This window comes from Leucopleurus acutus, assembly GCF_964270905.1.
Source record: "Leucopleurus acutus genome assembly, chromosome: 2".
Classification (NCBI taxonomy): Eukaryota; Metazoa; Chordata; class Mammalia; order Artiodactyla; family Delphinidae; genus Leucopleurus; species Leucopleurus acutus.
In genome coordinates this window covers 161,298,556-161,313,158 of record NC_139143.1, presented here as the reverse complement: position 1 = coordinate 161,313,158, position 14,603 = coordinate 161,298,556, and the positions used below count along the sequence as shown (strand labels likewise).

The window sequence follows — 14,603 nt, the reverse complement described above, 5'->3', positions numbered from 1 at the left end:
CGTGGGGGCCAGTTCAGGCCCTTTTCACAGTATTCAGCTGCCTCATCTTGGCTCCCTTAGGCTCAGCAGTGGCCAAAATCTGTGTGCCAAGATGGGGATCTGCTGGGGCAGATGAGGAAGCTTGGTGTGGCCATCCTGGGGCAGCCAGGCCTCATCTCTCCTGCTGGCAATCAGATTTTATGAAAGGAAAAAGGGAACTGACACTGAGCAACCACAAGCACAGGAGCGAGTAGCCCTGGGGCATCCCAGCAGCCACTTCACTAGTCAGTCTCAACTGGCCCCTCCCAGCCTCTCGAGCGCCTGGGAAGCCAGGGCTGATGGTGACGTGAGGGGCCCAGAGGTGGCAGAAGGCTTTTCTGGCATCTGGGTCTAGCCTCCCATCTTCTTTCTTCTTCATAAATTTATTTATTTTTGGCTGCGTTGGGTCTCTGTTGCCGCATGTGGGCTTTGTCTAGTTGTGGCGAGTGGGCGCTATTCTTTGTTTCAGTGCACGGGCTCTAGGCACGCGGGCTTCAGTAGTTGTGGCACGCGGGCTCAGTAGTTGTGGCGCGAAGGCTCTAGAGCGCAGGCTCAGCAGTTGTGGCACACGGGCTTAGTTGCTCCACGGCATGTGGCATCTTCCCTGAGCAGGGATCGAACCTGTGTCCCCTGCATTGGCAGGCGGATTCTTAACCACTGTGCCACCAGATTATTCAGCACTCTTTCAAACCTTTCCTTGATTGTTTCAACCCAGAGCTTTGTATCTCCCAGGGCTTCTTTTTGGCCGTGCCACGCAGCTTGTGGGATCCCAGTTCCCCAACCAGGGATCCAGGGATTGAATTCTGATCCTCGGCAGTGAAGGCACGGAGTCCCAACCCCTGGACCGCCAGGGAATTCCCTCTCCCAGGGCTTCTTCTTGGGGAGACTGGTTTAGCCTTCTCATAATTTTTGCTGAGAGGTATAGCACAGGGCTGTGGAGAGGGAAGGATGTGAAATGGGGCAAAACCTTATAGGCCTGCCTCTGCCACATGAGCGCTGTTTCATTTCTCTGAGTTTTCCTTCCCTCAGTTGTAAAATGGGGATAATAATAGCACCACCCTCACACGGTGGTTATGAGGGTTGAATTAGATCATGTTAAGCATGGAGGGAGCTTTCCGTAAAATGCCGCTGTTATCATCATTGTGTGCTGATGGCTGTGGTCCCGACTCCTCTCCACCACTTAGGAGCTTCCTGCCGGCAGCGACCGCGACTGCGTTGCCTCGTCTTTCTCTCCCATCGCGAGGGCCCCACAGATGCCAATGTCGGGAAGAAGAAATGGTCCGTCTTGGAGGAGGGGTGAGGCGTGTCGGTTAGGAAAGTGTCAGCGCTATATGCTCCAGGTTTGGAGCAGAGGGAGACTCGAACTGACTCCAGACGTTAAAGGGGGCATTAGGTTTCCAAGCCTCTGCCTTTCCTAGGCCTGGGGGTCGGAAGTCTTGGGGTGTAGATCTCACTCAGGTAGAACTCACTCTGGGGGACCTCGGGCAGGTCACTTTTAGCCTTGGACCTCAGTTCCTCGTGCTTGTCAAGTGGGTCTCCGGCTTTAACCCCGGGGTTGCGCGGAGGCGCGCAGCCGGACGCAGGTTCCAGGCTGGAGAACGTGGCTTGGTGGCACAAGCCGCAGAGGGGTTTGGGCCGGCGGGAGGCCCGACGGGCTCCAGGATTGGCTGGCGGCGGTGTAGCAGAGCTCCAGGATTGGCCAGTTAGAGAGGGCAGGGCCCAACCTTTTAAGAGGCGCGTGGGGAGTGCAGTGAGCGAGTCAGCGGCGTTCGTAGCGGCGGCGGCGGCTACAACTACAACGCGAGCCCGGGCGGAGCGGAGGCCCGCGGAGCAGAGGAACACGCGGAGCAGAGGAACATCCCGGCTTCCCGGTCCGGGGCGGCGTGGCCCGCGGCTCATGGCCAAAGGAGAGGGCGCCGAGAGCGGCTCCGCCGCGGGGCTGCTGCCCACGGGCATCCTCCAAGCCGGTGAACGCCCGGTCCAGGTGAAGGTGAGGGCCGGGCACCCCGGGTGGAGGGTCAAGGGTGGGCGGCAGGCTGAGGTTGGGGCGTCACGGGATAAACCTGGTTCTGGGACACCTTGGGCTAAGCCGGGAACAGGAGGACCCAGAGGCAGGAGAGGGCCCTGGGGTGCCCTGGAGGCAGGCAGTGATGGAGAAGGTTTGTAGGCGCTGGCCCCCTTTTGCCCACCCCCCACTCTGGGTGTCTCTGGGGAGCGGCCCCACCGGCGGCTCCACGTTGTGCCCGGCTCCGCTCTGCCTAGTCGGTTTCCGTTCCTCTGTGACCAGACGCTTAATTTTGCTGCCCTAGACGCCAGAGAGACCCCAGAAATCTGGGAAACCCAACTTGGTCCCAAATCTCTCATCCCCCTGCTCTCCACCCCCACATGCTACGCCTGCTTCTCAACTCCGCAGTGAGGGCCGCTCAAGTTCATTCATAAGAGCAAGGGCTCTGCTCTTAAAGGAGCCGCATTCCGCAGGCGTTTGTGTCAGTGTAGGTGTCGGCCCGCGCGCGGCGCTTTGCGCGTCTTGACCTTCGGCCCCATTCCCAGCTCTCTGGACATAATGAAGGACCCAATGACATCAGACGGCCCCAGGGAGGGATCCCAGGCAAAAGATATCTAGATATCTAGGAGGTGACTGCCTTTTCGTTTTAATTTTATTAACCGATCCTTGGAAGAAGCCTGGGAAAGCAATTATGCTGCTCCCGTGTATGAGTAATCTACTTTCCCTGGGCAACCTTAACCTCCCTAGTGCCCCACCCAGAGAGGGTCCAGCCCTGCACCTAGAGGACTTTCCTCTCCTCTCCAAGATCCTCTGGGAACTGGGGGAGGGGGACAGGGAGAGAAGGAGGGTAGGACAGCTCCTGGGTTTGCCTGAAGGTCTGGCTGCCTCCAGGGGCCAGGGAGGCTCTGGGACAGATGGAAGGAACAGCTGGGCCTAGAGCCAGCTGGGTTGGGCCCTTAGGGATCTCTAGAGCCCTCACCCAGTAGGCAGGTTCACTGGCCTCTGAACCAGGGCAGAAGCCAGGGCTGGGCTTAGGCAGCTCTTGGCGGCAAGAGGATTTTCAGGTTGTGGCAGCTGGTGCCAGGTGGGGACAGGTCCATTGCTGGCGCGTGCTCCCTCTCCAACTTGGAAACAAACAGAACTGAGGCCTTTGGGGGAGTCATTAAGTGAAGACGAGCTGATAAGGATCTGGGTTTGGGGTGGGGTGGCTTAGGGGCTACTTCCTCAGTATGGATTCCCCTTTTCCAGATTTTTAAGAACAGAGAATACCTTTCATTTCTTGTGGGAAGTGAGCTCTCCCTGGGTGGGAATAGGGCAAGGCAGACTTGTTCCTCCTGGCAAAGTTCCAGAGTTTCCTGTCTCTGGAAACTTCCAGGATGAAGGCCAGGATCGTGGATCTCTTTTCATTCTTTCCTCTTCTTCCCAGAAGGAGTCGAAGAAGAAAAACCAGTTGTCCATTTGCAACAAACTTTGCTATGCAGTTGGGGGGACACCCTACCAGGTGACGGGTTGTGCCCTGGGGTTCTTCCTGCAGATCTACCTGTTGGATGTAGCTCAGGTGAGTGAGCTGAGCCCGCTAGGGCTCCTCCATCACCCCAAGGTGGGAGAGACTACGGACTCCAGGGTAGGGTCAGTTTCCCCATCTGTGAAATGGGACTGGGAATCCCTACTCTCCTGCCTCTCAGAGTCACAGCGGGTGAGAAATAAGAAGGCTTTGGAGAGTATCCAGAAGGGGAGTCTCTGCCCCAGGCATCTTAGCTGGCAAGGTCAGCTCACTCCTCCTTGCCTGGCAAGAGCAACAGAGCCTGGAGGGTGTGATAGAATGGAGCCCGCTGTGATGTTCTTAGAAGAGACTGGCACACAATACCCCCAGCTGGACAGCAGTAGCTGGCTTGGCTCAGGGGTTGGTGACTTTGCAAGCAAGGCATCTTGTATTCACTTAATAGATGGGGAAGCCTAAGCCCCAGAAAAGACAAATGACCTAATTTAAGCAGCTAGTTTTTGAGCAACTCCCATGGGCCAGGCCCTAAATGGGGTGCAAATATGGGGAACCTGCTGTCAAAATGTAAAAAGTTAGAAAAGTCAGACTGGGGAAACTGCAGTGTGGGAGAGGCCTCTCCAGCTTCCTGGAGCGATAGTAATAGTAGAGCCTATTGATGGATGAGGAAGAGTCCAGAGAAACTGTCTATTTAGGCCTAGAAGGTTTGGGGGGAGGGGGATAGCTTGAATGGGTAGTGATAGTAACAGTCTACTTTTTCAACATTTTTTCTATTGATTTCTTTTTCCACATCCAAGGTAGAGCTTGACCCTGTAAGATAGGGATCATAACCCCATTATACAGATGGGGAAATTGAGGGCCACTGCGGTGACCCAGCAAATGCTATTTCTGATATCAGGTGGTTGGGGCTTGTGAGAGGGAGGCAAGGAACTGAATTCTGGATTCATTCTAATTGATGGGAGTGTTTTTCAAGGGCAGCGGAGGGGAGGACCTAGGGGGAAATATCTGGGAAAGTTTCCAAGGAGACACACAGTGCTACTTCTGTTGGGAAACTGTTGTTGTCATTATTAACAAGGCAAGTGATGATGCTTAAGGCCTGGGTGGGAGCAGTACAGGGTCCTAATGGCCAGGCTGAAGTAGGGAGGGAGCCCTGCCTTTGCCCATCGGTGAGGGTGGATGTTGCCCATCCGTTGAAGGATGAGGAAGTCATCTTTTGCCTGTTCCCCATCCCAGGTGGATCCTTTCTCTGCTTCCATCATCCTGTTTGTGGGCCGAGCTTGGGATGCCATCACAGACCCCCTGGTGGGCTTCTGCATTAGCAAATCCCCCTGGACCCGCCTAGGCCGCCTCATGCCCTGGTGAGTAGAAAATGCTCCTGGTGGTAGAAGGCGGGGCTTCTGACATGTCTGCTACCCCGTGGTCCTTCCACATGGTTTGTCACAGGCTGGGGGGTGAGGAGAAGGAATGATGCAGAAACCCCAGCAAGGTCTCAGCTGCCCCAGGCATGGGCATTGGAACTCCTGCCAGTTCATACCCAGGCCGGGCGAATTGCTAGACTGAGCAGCTTCCCCTGGCCCAGGCCCCATTCCTCCCAAGGTCCTTTTCCCTTCCATGAAGCTGGAATTCTAACTTCTCCCGCTCCATCACTTCCCATAATCGTTGAAAGGTTACACTCTGGAGTCAGCCTGCCTCATTTTGAATACCGACTTAGCCACTTAGAGCTGTACGACCTTGGGCAAGACATTTAACATCTCAGCCTCAAGTTTCTTCATCTGCAAAGTGGGGATAATGATTATGCCTGTCTCACAGGGTTGTGGTGAGAATTAAATTTTTTAATACGTAACGTGCTTAGAACCATTTCTGGCACTTATTAAGTATAATTTGGCACCCCTGCAGAGTGGCTCCTGGTGGAGGGGTAAGCGTGGAAGGTAAAACCCAGAAGGGACAGCATAACCTCTGGCTCCTTGGACCGTGAGAACTACCTTTTCCTTTGACACAGAGCCTACACGCCTCGGCCTCAGGCTTTGAGGCAAGGCTGGGGGGTGGTGGTGCTACAGACCAGATGGCAAAGGCAGGCGCGAGGGACAGGCTGACAGGCCAGAGCTCTGGTTCCCTCCAGGACATCCTGCTTGGTGGTTGGGGGGCGGGGGGGGGACATGCCCCTTTCATCTCTAGCCCATCCAGGCTCGAGTGGGCGCCTTCCTGCCCCAGGGGCGCCCATACCTGGTCTCCGGCCTTCAAGGCCTTCAAAGCTCTTCCCACAGTCCCTGCCCCCCAGCACAGCTTCCTTTCCCACGAGGTCCCCCTCCCACTGAAATCCCGCCAGCCCCTGGCAAAGGCCCAGCTTGGGGCCTTTGATCCAAGCTTCAGGGCCAGTGGGCAGGAGAGTCTGCCTTACCTGCACAGGCTGCTGGGGTTCCCGGTGAGCCAGCCCCTGAGACTGGGCCTTGTACCCGCCCCCCTGGCAGCCACTCAGGGGCGGGGCTGAGCTGCCACATCTCCTCATAAGACACAGCCAATGGCAGGCAGCTGCCCGGGCCAGCCTGAAGCAGCAGCAGCAGTAATAGCAGCAGCCCGGGCCAGCCCGAAGCAGCAGCAGCCCGGGTTACTCCCAGCACATTTGGTTCCACAGCCCCGGCTGCTTGGATGGAGTGTTTGGGGAAGGCTACCAGAGGAGCCCTGGTTCTCTGAGGATCTGGGAGGGGTGGGGTAGAGTAAGGGCGGGAGAGCAGAGGAAGCCCTCCCTTTGGGAGGTGAGATCTGAGGACGTCTCGCCCACGCAGGCACGTGCGGCAACCAGCTTGGTGAAGTAGCTGAGGGCCCTTCAGGCTGGTTTGTGATTCAGCACGTGGCCTCAGCTGTCAGGGTGAGAACTCCTGGCGACACCTCTGAGTGGTACCCCCACCCCTGTCTGAGCGCATGCTGAGGGCTGCCGTGTAACATACATGACCCTCCTCTTCATCCACCCCCGTTAGGACCTGGGACCTGGCACCCCTTCTGCTTTCGGTGTAGAAAGAGGCTGGGCCTTCCAGGGCTCCTGAGCCCTGGGGCCCCCTCTCCCAGGCCTCAGACCAGTCCCTGCCCTCAGCCAGCATTTAAATCCTCCGTTTCAGACGAGGAAGACTCTGACGGAACACTTTCCTGGAGTTCCCGGCCACCCATTGAGAGGCAGAGTGTCAGCAGGGTCCCATGGGAGATGCAGCAGGGATGGATCTGAGGTCTGATTCCTAGCCCAGTGCTCTCGGCAGCTCCCTGAAGTCTCCCGCTGAGCTTTCCTGGTGTGATAATCACAGCAAACACTTGTTGTGTCCCAAGAACTGTTCTACATTTTAATATCAACTTAAGTCTCAAAACGACTTCAACCCTGTGAAATAGAGCCAAAGTCCTTACAATGGCCTATTGGGCCCTACGTGACCTGGCACCCCATTTCCTGTCCAACCTCATTTCCTAATTCCATCTCCCATGCTCACGCCACTCTCTCTGGCCCCCTGGCCTCCTTCCTCCTCCCCAGGCCTGCTGGGGCACGTTTCCCACCTGAGCACTGTTGCCCCGCGAGCTCTGCCAGACCAACTCCCTCCTCTCATTCGAGGCCTGGCACAGAGGCCACCTTCTCAGTGAGGGCTACCTTGGCCACCTGGTTGTGAATCGTACCCACATACTCCCAATCCCCTTTAGCCTGCTTTCCTTCTTTTTTCTACAGCACTTAATCACCGTCTACTATGTTATGTAGCTTTTTTGGTGTGTGGTAGAATACACTATTTAAAAATTTTTTAATTTACCATTTTAGCCATTTTCAAGTGTACAAGTCAGTGGCATTAAGTATAGTCACATTGTTGTGCGACCATCTCTCCAGAACTTGTTCCAAACTGAAACTCTGTACCCGTTAAACACTAACACCCCATTCCTTGCTCCCCTCCAGCCCCTGGCAACCAACTACTTTCTGTCTGTGAATTTGACTCATCTAAGTGGGATCATGCCAGATTTGTCTTTCTGTGTCAGGCTGATTTCACTTAGCATAAGGTCTTCAAGTTTTATGTTGTAGCAAGTGTCAGAATTTCATTCCTTTTTAAGGCTGGATAGTATATATCTCATGTTTATTTTTTGTTTGCCAACTAGAATGTAAATTCCACAAGGGCAATGACTTGTGTGTCTTGTTTACTGATGCGTCCCAAGTCATTAGAATAGTGCTCAGCACAGAGTTGGCACTTGAATATTTCTTGAGTAAGTGTTGAAGGTAAGGTAGGTGCTATTACTATTATCGTTTGTAAACAATAATTTGGTAAAATGAACCTCAAAAGTTAAATAACTTGCCCAAGACCAAGTTATTTATAGTTACTGGTAGAGCCAGAACTGGATCCCGGAAGTGTGGCTCCAAAGGCCTTTTCACCATGGTTCTCTGCTGCCTTTCTATACTGACGCCGGGAAGTTGGACCATCCTGAGATCTAACTAGGATGGTGTGGGACTCACATGTGGGGAGGCACTGGGCCCAGTCCTCCCCTCTGGCTGCTCCAGAAGCAACACCTTCACCTGGGGTTGGCCTCCCCCACTCCTGTGTATGCACACATGGGTGAGATCCCTCTGGGATTTCTCCTCCCCCACTGCCTCCCTGCCCCACCATCTGAGGTCCTGGCCTGCATTCTCAGCCCCTCAGCCCATAGAAAGCCCCTGTCTTTGGAGCCTTCACACCTGGGGAGATGCAGGCAAGACTCAGGAGGGTCTGACCTCATACCCCATGCTCAGGATTGTAGGCTGGGGGCCCTGCCTCAGTGTGCCCTTCTGGGCTGGGCCATCAGTCCCTTCCCAGAGACCCTGGGGCGGGTACATCCAGGGGGAGGAATTTCCTTCCTGCCGGGCACCGTGTGAGGCTGCAGAGCAGTCCAGCCTGGGCCCTGATCCTGGGGTTTTGGCATCCGGCCTCCACTCAAACCCTCCCCTTCCTCAGGATCATCTTCTCCACGCCCCTGGCCATCATCGCCTACTTCCTCATCTGGTTCGTGCCTGACTTCCAACAGGGCCAGACCCTGTGGTACTTGCTTTTCTACTGCCTCTTTGAGACGCTGGTCACGGTGAGTATGGACAGGGGTGCGGGAAGTCCCTGGGGCCTCCGGGGTTGGTGCCCGAAGCCACATCTGTCTGTCCATCGTCTGACTGGCCGAGGGCCTCTCTTCCATGCCAGTGTTTCCACGTTCCCTACTCAGCTCTCACCATGTTCATCAGCACGGAACAGAGTGAGCGGGATTCTGCCACTGCGTATCGTAAGTCTCCCCAGCCCACTGAGCCCACCCACCAGGGACCCAGGGTCTCCACTCCCTGACCCTCCTACCATGTTTCATCCCTTGTGGGCCCAGCTCCCTGCTCTTGGGAGTGGGTGTGAAACCATCTTAAAAATAACTTATTGCTCTGGTGAGACCAGGGAGGTGGAAGGACCAGGGAGAGGTCACATAGCGAGGCCATGAGTTTAGGCCAAGGTGCCGTCTACCCCAGTACCCAGTACCCATCCTATCTGGAGTTGCTACTATCGCCTGTGGCTAGAGCTGGGCTTCTATCCATCTGACCTTCCTCCCTGGGGGCCCACAAGCCGTGCGGCCCCTCAAAAGGACTTGCTTTTTCCTGCTCAGGGATGACTGTGGAGGTATTAGGTACAGTGCTGGGCACAGCAATCCAGGGGCAGATTGTGGGCCAAGCACATACACCTTGTGTCCAGGACGCCAATGCTTCTACAGTAGCCCTGGAAGGTGTCAATCGCACGCAGAGCGCCACCTCGCTCAGAGAAACGGTAAGGCCCTGGCAGGGCAGGGCTGGGGGAGATGAGGAACGATGGGGTGATTCTGCCATTATCCTCAAAATATTAATAATGGCTAGTGTTTGTAAATGTTGGGCATCTGTTATACAAAGTGTTAATGTGCCCACTTTGCAGATAAGGAAACTGAAGCACAGGGAGGCTAAATAATTTGTCCAGGGTAATCGAGCTAGTGAGTTGCAGAAACTAGATTTGGGGAGGTTTGAACTGTGGGCTCTCAGACTCCACAGCCTGGCCTTCTTAACCTTTTGTTCACCTGAACTTGGCCTTGGGAAGCAACAGCAGGCGCAGGCTGATTTTCCCATTTCGCGGATAGAGACAGTGAGGCCCCCACAGAAGGGACTGATCCAACGTCATTGAGTAGAGCTGCTGGGAGCTGGGATGAAATCAGACTGACTGTTTCTCTATGTCACCTTTCCCCTCTTTACAGCAAAACGCATACCTGCTGGCGGCAGGGGTCATTGCCTCCATCTATGTCATCTGCGCTGTCATCCTGACTCTGGGCGTGCGGGAGCAGAGAGGTGAGGGGTCCTGGGGAGGGGTGCAGGCCCCAGCGTGGGGTGGTTTTGTCCCTTTGCCTGGGCCTCAGGCTTGGGGAGGGGCCTCTGCTCCTGCCTCACCGTCCCCTCTGGCCCCCAGAACCCTACGAGACTCAGCAGGCCAAGCCGATGCCCTTCTTTCGGGGCCTCCGGCTGGTCATGAGCCATGGCCCGTACATCAAGCTTATTGCCGGCTTCCTCTTCACCTCCTTGGCTTTCATGGTGAGTCGGGCCCTGATATGCTGCTCAGCCTGGGCGGGAGGGCGTATGTGGAACGAGGGGCGGGGTAGGCCTCGGACTCAGGATGGGACAAAGCCCGAGGGACAGGTGGAATGGAGGCGGAGTGAGCAGGGGTCCCTGGAGCATGGGGAATGTCATGGAGGCTCAGCCCCAACTACATCACCTGTTTCCTTACCTTTCCTTCCCACCGCGCTCTCCTGTCCCCCAGCTGGTGGAGGGGAACTTCGCTCTGTTTTGCACCTACACCTTGGGTTTTCGTAACGAATTCCAGAATCTGCTCCTGGCCATCATGGTGCGTGTGGGGCCCCGAGGGTGGCCGAAGTGGCTTAGGCTGCGAGATGGTTCTTTGGATAGCCAGAGGACGTTTCCCAGACTGGCCCAAGGTCATGAGGGATGAGGGAGGCTTCTCAGAACCTTTGGATCTGACCTACCGCTGCTTAGGTAGGACGATGAAAGAAAGAGTTTGGGTACATATATCAAATCTTTATGTTGTACACCTTGAACTAGTACAATGTTATATGTCAATTATATCTCAATTACACTGGGGGAAAAAGAAGAAAGGGTTTGGGGTTAGATGTTCAAGTAGAGAGCACAGCAAAAGCAAAGGTGTGGAAGCCAGAACTTCCGGAGCTCTGTGCTCAGAGAAGGCAGGAGATGAGATGGGGACTCGCTCTCAGCTCCCCTGAAGAGCCATCGGGCGCCTGTCCTCAACTGTCCAGATGATGTCATCTGTCTCTTGAGCAGGGCTGGGAGCACCTTTAGAGCCCTGGGAAGAGCAGAGGGTATTCCATGGCTCTAACCCACTTCCCTCTCCTCCCCCTTTGCCCATCCACAGTTCTCGGCCACAGTCACCATCCCCATCTGGCAGTGGTTCCTAACACGGTTTGGCAAGAAGATGGCTGTGTACATTGGGATCTCAGTGAGTGGGGCTGAAGGACATGGCCTGGGCTGACTTGGGGGCTACTGATGGGAGCTTCCCAGCTGACTCGTATTCCTGTGCCCGCTCCCCCAGTCAGCAGTGCCATTTCTCATCTTGGTGGCCCTCATGGAGAGTAACCTGATTGTCACATATGTGGTAGCTGTGGCAGCTGGCGTCAGTGTAGCAGCTGCCTTCTTACTACCCTGGTAAGTATATATAGGCCCACCGGGGTATGTTTCCCAGCCTCCCACCCCCCAGTTCTGAAGCTCCTTAGGGAGAATCCTGTGGGGCTTGTCTCCCTGCAGGCCATTCTGTGGGTCCAGGTTGGGGGTGGGGCAGGTCTTCCCAGTACAGTTGTACAGGTTGTGAACTGCACAACGACATCTAGTCAGGGTGGGAAATGGGGGCTTAGATCTAGCCTGCACTCTATACCTGCCTAGCTGAGCAACTAGATCTGGGGCTACTTCATCTTGGAGGAAGGGGCCGTCTTTTTTATTCACATGAAGTTGCCCACTCCTCATTGAACTGTGTGTGAGCTGTGGGACTGCAAACTCTCAGAGGACCACTCTTATTGACACGGACCACATGGGCTAGTGGAGGTCTGGGGTTGCTAGGTGGAAGGGTGCTCACGGCTGCCACCACCGTGTACAGGTCCATGCTGCCTGACGTCATTGATGACTTCCACTTGAAGCAGCCCCATATCCATGGGACCGAGCCCATCTTCTTCTCCTTCTATGTCTTCTTCACCAAGTTTGCCTCCGGAGTCTCCCTGGGCATCTCCACCCTCAGTCTGGAGTGAGTGGGGTGGGGGGGGGTCTGGGCAGTGCTGGGCAGGGGTAGGTCCCAGGTGCCCCATCCTCACCACTCCCCTAACCACTGGGTCCCACAGCTTTACTGGGTACCAGACCCGTGGCTGCTCCCAGCCAGCACGTGTCAAGTTCACACTGAAGATGCTGGTGACCATGGCTCCCATAGTCCTCATCCTCATAGGCCTGCTGCTCTTTAAGCTGTACCCCATTGACGAGGAGAAGCGGCGGCAGAACAAGAAGGCCCTGCAGGCCCTGAGGTGAGTGGGGAAGGGACAGGGAGGTGGACGAGGGGACATCATCCAGTCTAAGCCCTCGGCTAGTGCCTCCTGGGGCCAAAGCCAGATCTGCCTTCCACACATCTTCCCTGGACAGCTCCTCCTCTGCCCTTTCCCCCAGCTGATTCATCACCGCGGCAGTTAACATTTCTTGAACACAGGCTGCCTGCCTGGGCTGAGTGGTTTTACATTTATTCCTTCAACAAGTACTTAATGGGACGCCTATGTGCCAGGCATTGCTCTAGTGAATGAAACAGATAAATCCCTGCCCTCAAGGAGTTTACATTGTAGAGAATGTACTCGTGATCTCCTATGGTCGTCCAACAACCTTGGGTGTCAGAGATTCCTATGATTCCCACTCTGCAGATGAAGACACTGAGGCTTAACCAGGAAGAGGGACAAGTGATAAGGGGCAGAGCTGGGGTTTGAGCCCTGGTGTTCTGACTCCAGAGCCCACACTCTTCACGGCTCTCCTGGTGTGCAGGAGCTCAGGTGCGGAGACCAGAGGGCAGGGTGGAGTGAGTTGCGCCAGCTCAGCTCGCCCAGGCCAGGGCGTGGTACTGGGGCTTGGGGTGCCTTGTGGGCTGCAAGAACAGCGAACAAACCTACCAGCAGTTTCTGGGCTGAGAGTGGGAGTGAGCAAACTACGTCCTGTGATTTAGACCAGCCTGGCAGTGAGCTAAGACCTCAGAGCCAAGATCCTGCGGGCAACAAGCAGGTGGGTGAGGGTGCTTCCTCCAGCCTGTCTCCTCTGGCTTTTGCAGGGAAGAGGCCAGCAGCTCGGGCTGCTCTGACACAGACTCTACAGAACTAGCCAGAATCCTCTAGGGCCTGCTGGGTGGCCCGAAGCCACCATGCACAGGGCCTGGGTCGCCAGGCCAGATGAGGAATCTGGGCCTGCTTGCCTGCTCACTGAACAGCTGGTCTCCAGATGCCAGGAAGGGAGCCAAAGACTCAAGAGTGAGCGACTCAGGACGCCTCCTGTGCCCATCGTGAGGCGGGCTGTTCATACAGCCACCAGCCTCCCTCTGCCCACCACAGGGGCCAAGCCCAGGGGCTGCTACTGTGAATATGCCACAAGGACTGATCGGGCCTAGCCCGGGACACTAATGTAGAAACGTTTTATACAGAGACTAATTAATAACTTAATGACCATGTACATAGCAGTCTGTGTGTTTGTATATGTCTGTGAGCTATTAATGTTATTAATTTTCATAAAAGTTGGGAAACGGAGCTGCCTGTTTTCTGTCTTTGTCCTGACACTGAGCCATTCTGTGCCAAGGTGCAGAGAGTGAGGGAGCGCTCAGCCGCAGGTGCCCTGGGGGGCGAGAATGTGTGTGGAGGTGTGATAACAGCATCAGCTAACATTTACTAAACACCTGTCTGTACCAGGCCCAGGTGTGAAAGCTTTCCTCTCACTTTGCTGATGTTCTCACTTAATCCTGGGAACCATCCTGCTAGGTCAGGACTGTCCCCATTTTAAAGATGATGAAACTGAGCCCCAGTGTTGAGAGGGACTTAGCTAAACTCACACAGCTGAGAGAGACCTAACTGGAGTAACATCCCGGGTCTTCAAGACTAGTGCCTTAACCACTATCCACTGCTCCCCTGTGTCTGAGAGCGGCCAGCTTGCTCTGCTCAGGCCCGCATGCTCTGCTTCCCACCCTAGGCTTGCCTGAGCATGTGACGCTGGCTGTGCTGGGGCAGACTCTGTGACTGGGCCCCTGTGGGGTCCCCAGAGACCTGTGATTCTTCCTCCACCACTGATAATGACAGTGTTGGAAGGCGGGAATGTACCCAGCTGGGTGTATGTGTTGGCTGAGGGGAGGGGGTCTCACCACTGGTGGTGGGGAGGAGGGTGGTGGGGAAGGCCTAGTTTGTAGCATTTGCCTATTTCCAAGCTGTAAATATTCTCACTATAGCCAATTTCAAGTTACCAGCAGTTGTTCTCTCCTGCAAAATTCCTGAAAATTTAATAATTTGCCCTCACAAGCTGGTAGGAACTTGCCTCAGCAAGTCATTGGGGGGTTTTTTGGGGTTTTTTTTTGCGGTACGCGGGCCTCTCACTGTTGTGGCCTCTCCCGTTGCAGAGCACAGGCTCCGGACGCGCAGGCTCAGCGGCCATGGCTCACGGGCCTAGCCGCTCCGCGGCATGTGGGATCTTCCCAGACTGGGGCACGAACCCATGTCCCCTGCATCGGCAGGCGGACTCTCAACCACTGTGCCACCAGGGAAGTCCCAAGTCATTGGGTTTTACACACTTAGATGAAACTCCAAAAAATGAGGAAAGCAACACTGGCAGGATCAAGAGGCTACCAATCCAACCTCTTTGTTTTATATCGATGGATAAATGAGGCCCAGAGAAGAGGCGTGCTTAGACTCTTGAGGCTTGGTTTTTACTTTGGGTTTGGGACTTTTTTTTTTTTTTTTGAGTTGGAGCTCCATTTTTTTGGATGAAGTTCTACTCAACCACTTTTTTTTTTTAAATTTATTTATTTT

At 55.1% G+C, this 14,603-nt stretch overlaps 1 protein-coding gene across 9 annotated transcripts; it reads left to right on the top strand.

Annotated features, from left to right (window-relative positions):
- The first annotated feature begins 1,782 nt into the window (after positions 1 to 1,782).
- On the top strand, positions 1,783 to 13,408 carry MFSD2A (MFSD2 lysolipid transporter A, lysophospholipid). Of its 9 annotated transcripts, none has more exons than XR_014326010.1 (15): positions 1,783 to 2,008; positions 3,450 to 3,581; positions 4,755 to 4,879; positions 8,465 to 8,588; positions 8,699 to 8,777; positions 9,141 to 9,298; positions 9,753 to 9,843; positions 9,962 to 10,083; positions 10,310 to 10,393; positions 10,937 to 11,020; positions 11,114 to 11,226; positions 11,672 to 11,815; positions 12,011 to 12,086; positions 12,471 to 12,596; positions 12,869 to 13,405. XR_014326010.1 is itself a non-coding variant. In XM_082833932.1 (14 exons), exons 1-14 carry the CDS (start codon positions 1,916 to 1,918, stop codon positions 12,930 to 12,932), a joined length of 1,581 nt encoding a protein of 526 aa, XP_082690058.1. In that variant the 5' UTR covers positions 1,783 to 1,915; the 3' UTR covers positions 12,933 to 13,398. The 9 variants fall into 9 exon arrangements, 5 of the variants coding, with proteins under 5 accessions (XP_082690058.1, XP_082690057.1, XP_082690056.1 ...); XR_014326011.1 differs by having other exon boundaries at positions 11,910 to 12,086; positions 12,869 to 13,404; XR_014326009.1 differs by having other exon boundaries at positions 12,011 to 12,596; positions 12,869 to 13,408.
- The last annotated feature ends 1,195 nt before the right edge of the window (positions 13,409 to 14,603 follow it).